This window comes from Nematolebias whitei, chromosome 17 (genome assembly GCF_014905685.2).
Source record: "Nematolebias whitei isolate Nwh7 chromosome 17, NemWhi1, whole genome shotgun sequence".
In the NCBI taxonomy this organism is placed as follows: domain Eukaryota; kingdom Metazoa; phylum Chordata; class Actinopteri; order Cyprinodontiformes; family Rivulidae; genus Nematolebias; species Nematolebias whitei.
Window position 1 is genome coordinate 41,733,968 of NC_056514.1, and position 8,847 is coordinate 41,742,814.

Below are 8,847 nucleotides of genomic sequence, written 5' to 3' on the forward strand. Positions count from 1 at the left end.
CTATATTCTGATTTACCTCATTTTGTATTTTGCTTTGTGTGTTACCTGTTGTTCTGTCTGTACAGCTCTTTGGTTGGCCTTGTAGCTGTTTTAAGTGCTTTATAAATAAAGTGGTATGGTATGGTATGGTACAAAAGTCCCTATAGCACAAGGATAAGGACCACCAGGCTGATCACAACTTCGAGGCGGCGGCTGAATGCTGGGGCCAGCCGACAGGCACCTTGGATCCTGAGGTGATGGAAGGGGAATTCCCCTGCTGAGGCCTGAAAGCTGCTTGTCTAGCTTGCCGTGACTGAACGGTCCGTTTTAGCGCTATCAAGGCAGCCGGACCGAACAACTCCCCTGGCACCACAAGAACACTAGGAGGGTCCTACGGCATGTTTCGGTCAACGTAGACTGCGTCAGCCAGACCTGTCGGCGAGCCTAAACTAGAAAGGGCATTATAAGCCCAAGCTCTCTGGTCATCAGAGCAAAGGCCTGAAGTGCTACATCACTAAAGCCAACTGCTGTAGTTGCACAGCTTGAGTCCTAAGGGAGGCAGAGAGGGCAAACATGAGGTGCGCCAAGGAATTGCCAAGGCAGCTAGGATGCACTCCGGTGTTATGAGCTTTACGGAGGAAATCATCTGTAACACGACATTGAGCTTGTGTGCACAGAACATCACGGTGCAGAGCTTCATCTGATGACACAATGAGCGAGGCAACAGCAGGTTCATTTTTCCATTTAGCCTTTATTTATCCAGGTTAGTCTCATTGAGCCACGAGAACTCATTTTCAAGAGAGACCTGTTTAGGGAGCACATGGTGGGGGTTAAGGGCCTTGCTCATGGGCCCAGAGTGGGGCGAATGAGGGTGGGGGCAAGCGTGGGTGTTTCACCTACCCCACCCACAATTTTGATGTTGTCAGGGCCGGGGTGTGAACTGGCGATCTTCAGATCACAGGCCCACCTCTCTAACCTCTGCGCCACCACTCTCCCAGGTTCAACCCCTGGCATACAATCCAAGCCCGTCTTGACCGGCTCATGCACAGTCACCAACATCCAATCATCTGTGGGGAGGTGTGAAAAGGCTCTAGGGTCCTGCCAACAAGCATGCAGCTCCCTCAGGTACTCCTCTGACAGAAGGACAGAAAAGGGAGAAGGGGCCCATCCATGCCTGAAAAAGGCATTTCCAGGAGTGGACTCCTCCACTTACGGGATGTCCAGCTGCAGCTAACTCAAGGCCATACGCACGATGTCCTGCATAGTGCTGTCACCTGACCCACTAGTTGCACTCTGAGACAAAGAGCGTCAGCCAGTCTCCAAAGCCTGAGATGACTGTGCCGCCTCCTCACCCCTAAAGAGAGAGGCAGAGGCAGCCAAGAACAACATATCTTCCTCCGCAGCCAACTCGGGTAAAGGTGGAGAAGAGAATCTGGTCACTCCCACTGAAGCATCCAGCTGGCAATTCTTTGTTTTGTTGTTTTGTTTTTTGAACGTCCAGAGGACCTGACTTAGCTTTTTTAGATTTTTCTACCTGGATTATTGAGCATGCATCAGGATATTTTCGCTAGAAATTTTTTTTGATGAAAATTAGATTAGATTTAAGTCTGTAATTGGACAGAATTTCAGAATCAAGATCAGGCTTCTTAAGTAAAGTTTTAATTACAGCAATCTTAAAGCGCTGTGGCACGTAACCATTCATTAGAGACAAATTAAGTAGATCCAAAGTGTAGATATTAATTAGGGGAAATACCTCTTTAAATAGTCTGGCTGGGATGGGATCTAGCAGACATGTGGATGGTTTGGATTATGTTATTATTTTGAAAGTTCAGAGAGCTCAACAGAACAAAAGCAATCCAAACAAAAATCAGGTTCTAGTGAAATTTTTAAAGTTGTCTCATCTGACGTGGAACCAGAGGCGATAGTAGGAAGGATGGTTTGAATTTTCTAATTGTAATAATTTTATTTAAATAAAATAAATAGACAGAACCTCGACTTCCTGTCTCAGATGGTCTACTTCCTCTGTTAGACTCCTCATGGAGAAACTCTTCTCCTCCAATTGGTTCTCCAGGTTCAGGAGGCGGGCCTTAGACGAGCTGAGCTGCTCTGATAGGCTGTTATGCCTATCTGTCTGTTGATTGAGCTTCGCCTGCAGATCGCTCGCCTGGGGATTTAATACACAATCAAAGGGTAAGAAAAGTCCTTGTGGAGAAAAGGATGAGGTAGTAGAGGAACAGCACCTCCTTCTGCAGCTGGAAGATCCCGTTCACCAAAGCTTTGTTCTCCTTCTGCAGTCGCGATGTCTCTTTCTGCTCCACCTCAAGAGACGAAAGGACTGAGGCGCAGGTCAGACAATTGTCCAGATCTACAGCAGGAGGAGGAGGAGGAGGAGGAGGAGGAGGAGGAGGAGGAGGAGGAGGAGGAGGAGGAGGAGGAGAAACATTGTGAATCTAAGAAAAGTGAGTTTTTGTTCAGTCAATCCTGAACTTTCAATGCTGACCTGTCAGAGTTTGAATGTTCTTCTCCAACAACACGTTCTCTTTCTTTAGTTGCTCCACCTCATCCTCCAGCCTCTTCAGCTCCTCCTCTCGTCCCCTCAGCTCCTCCTCTCGTCTCCTCAGCTCCTCCTCTCGTCCTCTCAGCTCCTCCTCTCGTCCTCTCAGCTCCTCCTCTCGACCTCTCAGCTCCTCCTCTCGTCCCCTCAGCTCCTCCTCTCGTCCCCTCAGCTCGTCCTGCAGGCCTCTCCTCACAACCTCCCTCTCCCTCAGCTCGTTGATGAGCTCCTCCTTCTTGTTAATTTCCTCCTGCAGCTTCCAGGTCTCCTCCTCCAGAAGCACTGAGGTAAAAGGAGCATCAGAACATGAGGAGGAGACGCAGACTCCGAAGAAACAGCTTCAAAACACAGAAACCACTGGTTACGTATTGTAACCCCAGATTCTATGAGTGTAAGCGTAGCTCTTTAAAGCTGTCGCTATTGGGTTTACCCGTGTGCAGCGCACCGAACACTGAAAACTTCTAGTCCACACCCACCTGCTGTGTGGGCCCCACCTGGTCCGTTATAAATTGCATCTGGACCGGAGCTCGACTCCCAAAGGCTTACTCTTCTTCTTCAGCCTTTAGAGAGCCAGTGAGGTCCAGTTTTTAAAGGGCTACGCTTACACTCATAGAATCTGGGGTTACAACACGTAACCAACGTTCTATTTCATGTAAGCTAGGCCCTTTAAAAGCTGTCGCTATTGGGTTTAAAGGGCGGAGCAGGATATGGTCCATGCCTCACTGGGTCTGTCCAAGAACCATCAAAAACACCCAGATATCCGCCTAAACATCATTCTTTATTCAAGCGCAATGATGCACCATTGATCCATGCACCTGGTGCGTACTGGATGACAGGCGTGCAGCTCTGAGCCTGACCTTAACTCAAGGAATGTTTATTCATATCAGGCAATAGAGGAAGAAGGAGGGAAAAATGTCCAATGAGGAAGAAGGAATTTCCTGTTTGAACAAGTAACCATAGAAAACATCCACTAATAATGACAGAGCAAGGCTGTGTTGTTTTATTGGTTTTTTTTATTTATTTACTTTATTTTATTTATTTATTTTTGTTGTGTGATTGTGAAAAATCACTCTGGCATCACTCTGAGAACTGAATGTGTCAGCGAACAGCTGGAGACATCTCGTAAATAAAACCGGATGACAGGGGTCGGTGATGGCCATGAAGCCACAGAGCAGATGTCCTGCACAGACACCTCTCTGTGCAGAGCTGTGGAGGTAGAAGTCCCTCTGGTGGAGTGAGCCCCGAGTCCTTCAGGCGGCTGAAGGCCAGAAGAACTAGAAGCTTGTGATATAGCTTCACATAACCAATGTGACAGACGCTGAGAAGATAAAGGCTGACCCTGTGATCGTTCTCTGAAATGTACAAACAACTGATTGGATTTACGCATCGCGGCTGTGAGTGACACATAACACCTGAGTGCACGTACTGGACAGAGCAGGTGAAACTGTTCCTCCTCCGTAGTTTTATGGGGAGGGGGACAGAACCCGTCCAGTGTAACGACTCTGGACCTGAACAAACTTGGTATGCTTTTGGGTATAAAATCAGGGTTTGGTCAGAGTTCTGCTGAACTCCCGTCTCCTTGAATACCGAGACAAGAATCCGACAAACAGATCCGACAAGTCGCTCACTCTTTGAGCTGATGTCAGAGCTAATAACAAGGCTGTTTTGAGCGACAGATACTTCAAGGGTATCTGGTCCAGAGGCTCGAACTGATTTTTAGTGAGTGCACTGAGAACGAAGACTAAAACCCACTGTGGTGCCACGGTGCGTGTCACTGGCCTGAGCCGGCGCACACCTTTCAGAAACCGTTTTGTTAAAGGGTGATTGAAAACAGTTCTATCGTTGAAACCTTCATGACAGGAGGAGAGTGCTGCAGCATAAGTTTTAATTGTGCTGAAAGCTCAATATCTGTCCAACAGCAGCAGCAGGTAGGACAAAATGTAGCCCAGGGAACATGATGTCAGGTCCACCTCCTTTTCTAGGCACCATCGCTGAAAAGCAGCTCATTTAGAAGCGTAACCAGCCGTAGTGGATTTTGTGCATGCCCCCTGGATGGTACATATTACGTCTTTAGAAAACCCAAATTTTTCCAAGCGTTCTCGTTCAGCGGCCAGACCCAAAGGGGCTGACCTATTATAGGGGGGCTCCTGATTGCTCCTCCCGCCTGTAGGAGCGCATCCTCTCTCCACGGCAACTTCCATGGTTGACCCATCAGCTGTTGCAGAACCAGGAACCACAAGGCGTTCATGTGTTGTGGGACGATCAGAATCATTTTCAGATTCTCCTCTCTCACCCTCTCCATCAGTGCTGATATCAGGGGAACTGGAGGGAAGGCATAAATCATATTTGGCTGTGGTTTGTGTGCAAACACATTCACCCACAGTAGTGGAGCATCCTGTGGATTTAGGGAGAAGAACATGGCGCACAGAGTTCTCCCAGGTGGCCATCAGGTCCACCTCCGCTCTCCTAAACCTGCTCCAGATTTGCGAGATTAGATCTGGATGAAGAGACCAATCCCTGTCCAGAGGGCCTCCTCTCAACATAATATCTGCTCCTCTGTTTAGAACGCCTGGGATGTAAACTGCTCTGATCGAACACAAGTGTGTGTGCGCCCAGCAGAGCAGTTCCCGAGCTGAACGCACGTCCTCCTGGTGGTTTATGTACGCCGCTGCGATTCTGTTGTCTTGTGTGGATCATCACGTGATGATCCTGAACCAGTGGTGCAAAATGTCTGAGTACTTTTTTACTGTGAGAAGTTCTAAAACATTTAGGTAATGTGCCGGCCGACCACGCACCTCCTATCGTTTGTGACAGGCAGGTCCCTCCCCAGCCGGAGAGGGGCGCGTCTGTGAACACCGACATTAACGACGTCACTTTGCCTAGGAGTACTCCCTCTGACAGGTTCAGGGAATTATCCCACTGGTTCAGATCTGCTCCCACAGATGGGAGAACAGTTATCAGGCGCCGTTTGTGACGTACAGGGTCGACTTTCAGTCGATTGAACCATCTTTGCAGGCGGCGCACAAATAACCCCAGTGGCACAACGTGCGCCGCTGACATCATTCCTAACAGTCTCATGACTGTCAGTGCCGTTACTGTTCTGAGGGACCGGACAAACTGAAGCAATGACGTCAGGGATTCCCTCCTCCGTTCTGACAGGACAGCTGTGTTTCCCCTAGTTAGCTTGCCATGGCGGGGTGCTCGTCTCATCCATAATTTTTGCTGATGGGGGGGGGCAGGATCTTCCAGGAGTTCCTTTTTAACGTCATCTGGGATGGACTGGGACAGATTCAACCACATCTCTTTCTGTAGCAACGTTCCCCAGGACGAGATGTGGGCGGAGCACGCTGCAAGCACCGCACACAGGTTGGTGATCGTGTCTGCAGCCGTGCCGATCTGGTCCAGATCTGCGGAGAACGGGTTTGGTTCCTTCGCCTCCTTAGCTATGCTAAGGGCTAACATAGCGATGTTGTTGGTTGCTGATCCCACCTGCGACAAGCAATGATGGACTCTGTCAGCTTCGCGGTGAACTGGTCACCGGAGGATGGTGGGGTGATACGCCGGGATGGCGGGGTGGGACGGTGGGAAAGCCCTGGTCCGTGAGCCCTTTGACTTTGGCGATGGCCGCGTAGGAGGCGACCGAGCCCTCAACTTTAAGGGATCGTTGGCTGAACCCAGGAGGAGGGCGGACACAGCCGAGAAACAGGGCCAGACCAGGTCCCAGTGTCCAATGCACTGGGCGGCAAACCTTACCGCCAAAAGGGTCGACGTGGCCGGGGTCGCCGGTTTGGGCACTTCCAGGTTGCAGGCTCTTGCCGACCTCCTGATTATACCCAGGAGCTGGTGAAGCAGTGTGGTGGTCGATCCCTGGGCGCTCAGAGAAGAGACCATCTAAGGCAACACCGACTCCAAACCTCCTGTAAGGCAGGATGGAACGCTGTTGCTAGCCGTTTCAGCTTCAGAGGGGGACATGTTTGTGAACTCTGAGTCCAAGGAGTTCAAAAATTCTTCGAGCGAACAGTCCCCCCTTGGTTGAAACTCGTCCTCTGCAGAGGAAAAGAGCTCACATTGGCGCCGCTTCTCCTTAGCCGAAAAAAGTTTACAGGCTGAACAGGAGAAGAGTGGATCCAAAGTTTACAGAGCGTGGTCAGCTCCCAGGCAGCTTTCACTCATGACGTGCAGGTCCGACAATAGGATGTACCATATTTTTCGTTTTAGAAGTTGCAGTTTCTTGCCTAATTTGCATGCCCTGCAACTTATACGGCGAAGTGACATATTTATGGATTTTCCCCCATATTTATAAACCAATTTTTGGCTGAGATATGACCGTTTCCATTCATTCCGACTGAGAAAAAATTTAAAACGTGCAGTACCATTTTCAATAGAGGGCCCTGGTCGAACAGGGCGAACCCCGGGAGTAAGGCAAGGTGACCAGCTCTCGAGGAAAAGGTGAAGACGTGGGTGCTGGAGGAGCGAGCTTCTGGCAGAGGGCTGTCGACGGTGCGGCTGTGTCTCCACGCCATGGTGGTTACCAAGGAGCTGGACATCAGAGTTTGCGGGTGGACCGTCGTGGTGTTTCAGGTTCATGCGCCAGAACAGTCTCTCCATCAGAGCGCGGACCTCCATGTGCCAAAAGCTGCTGGCTGATTTTACGGAAAAGGTGGCGTTTCCGCGCCTTTGTGGACAGGCAGGTGCAGGAGCACAGCATCTCGCCTGACCACATTATTAATATGGACGAAGTTCCATTAACCTTTGATATTCCAATGGGACGGAGTGTGGCGCAGAAAGGGGAAAAAAGTGTGACCATCCTCACCACGGGTCACGAAAAGTCCCACTTCACTGTGGTGCTGGCATGCTGTGCGGACGGATCAAAGCTGCCGCCCATGGTGATTTTTAAGCGTAAAACCATGCCGAAGGAGGAGTTTCCCCCGCCCGTGGTTGTGACAGTCAACAAGAAGGGGGGGGGGGGGACACAGACAGATGAACGTGTGGCTCACAAAGTGCTACACGAAGCAGCCAGATGGATTTTTTAGAGCAAAAAAAGCCCTGCTGGTGATGGACAGCATGCGTGCGCACATTACACCGCAATTTAAAGATAAAATTAAAGCGTGCAACTCCATCCCTGCCATCATCCCGGGAGGCTTGACAAAAGTGCTGCAGCCTCTGGACATTTCTGTGAACCAGAGCTTCAAAGCAGCTGTGCGCCGCCTTTGGGAACAGTGGATGGTGGCCGGAGAGCACAGTTTCACGGCTACGGGATGGATGCACCACGCAACGTTCCAGCAGGTCCTCGACTGGATCGATAAAGCGTGGACCTCAGTCACCAAAGAAACGATCCAGTCGGGGTTCAGAAAGGTCGGGATGTTAGCTGGAGCCGACGCGGAGGAGGAGGAGGAGGCAGCGCTGCGTCACCTACCTCAGGAGTTGGCAGAATTCTTCGCCAGCGACACAGAGGATGAAGAATTCAACGGGTTTGAATAAAAATTTTAAAAAAAATAGGTGTTTCTGTCATTACGGACGGGTGGGTGTGTAGTCATGTTAAAGCCGTTTCATTTTGTCGGCTTCATTTTGATCTGTTAGATCAACTGAGACACACCTTTAATATAATTATGAGCCACAAATAATTGTGTTTGTGTGTAAATCTTGTTAAAGTCCTCCCGTGCACGCTCCTGTGGCCACCTTTTGGCAGCCCATCAATTTCTGGCACAACACCAGTCCACATTTCCAGGTTGTCAGCGCGTAACATACACGACGCGTCAGCCATGATTCATAAAAGATGCGACTTAAACGGTGGAAGATACGGTCGCTCGTCTGACACACCGGGCAGACGGACGGTCTTCGATTTCTTAACAGAAGTCATTTTCTCTCTTCTTGTCTTCTGTTGGTCTTTTCTTAGAAGCAGTGTTCTCTGCGTTGGCTGAAGAAAAACAGGAGTAGATCTTCGGTCCAGATGTAATTTATAACGGAGCGGTGGGGCCACACAGCAGGTGGGCGCGCTGCACACGGGTAAACCTGTTTGAGACGGCTTTTAAAGAGCTACGCTCACCAGATGCAAAAAAACACCTTCAGTCACAGTGTGTGTGTGCTTGTTGTGTGTTCTTGTTTTGTGTGTGTGTTCTTGTTGTGTGTTCTTGTTGTGCGTGTTCCTGCAGTGTGTGTGTGCTCTTGTTGTGTGTGTGTGTTCTTGTTGTGTGTGTGTGTTCTTGTTGTGTGTGTTCCTGCAGTGTGCGTGTGTTCTTGTTGTGCGTGTTCATGCAGTGTGTGTGTGTTCTTGTTGTGTGTGTGTGTGCTCTTGTTGTGTGTGTGTGCTCTTG

The 8,847-nt window shown here is 49.8% G+C and overlaps 1 protein-coding gene across 1 annotated transcript in view; it reads right to left on the reverse strand.

Moving 5' to 3' along the window:
* Positions 1–8,847, reverse strand: part of LOC119423582 (kinesin-like protein KIF20B) — a 32,793-nt gene that overhangs the window by 6,716 nt on the left and 17,230 nt on the right. Inside the window, 8 exon segments of the mRNA XM_037690980.1 lie at positions 1,997–2,138; positions 2,215–2,362; positions 2,480–2,815; positions 5,329–5,463; positions 5,896–6,022; positions 6,072–6,201; positions 6,282–6,400; positions 6,907–7,072. Of these exon segments, the coding sequence (XP_037546908.1) occupies positions 1,997–2,138; positions 2,215–2,362; positions 2,480–2,815; positions 5,329–5,463; positions 5,896–6,022; positions 6,072–6,201; positions 6,282–6,400; positions 6,907–7,072 (1,303 nt within the window).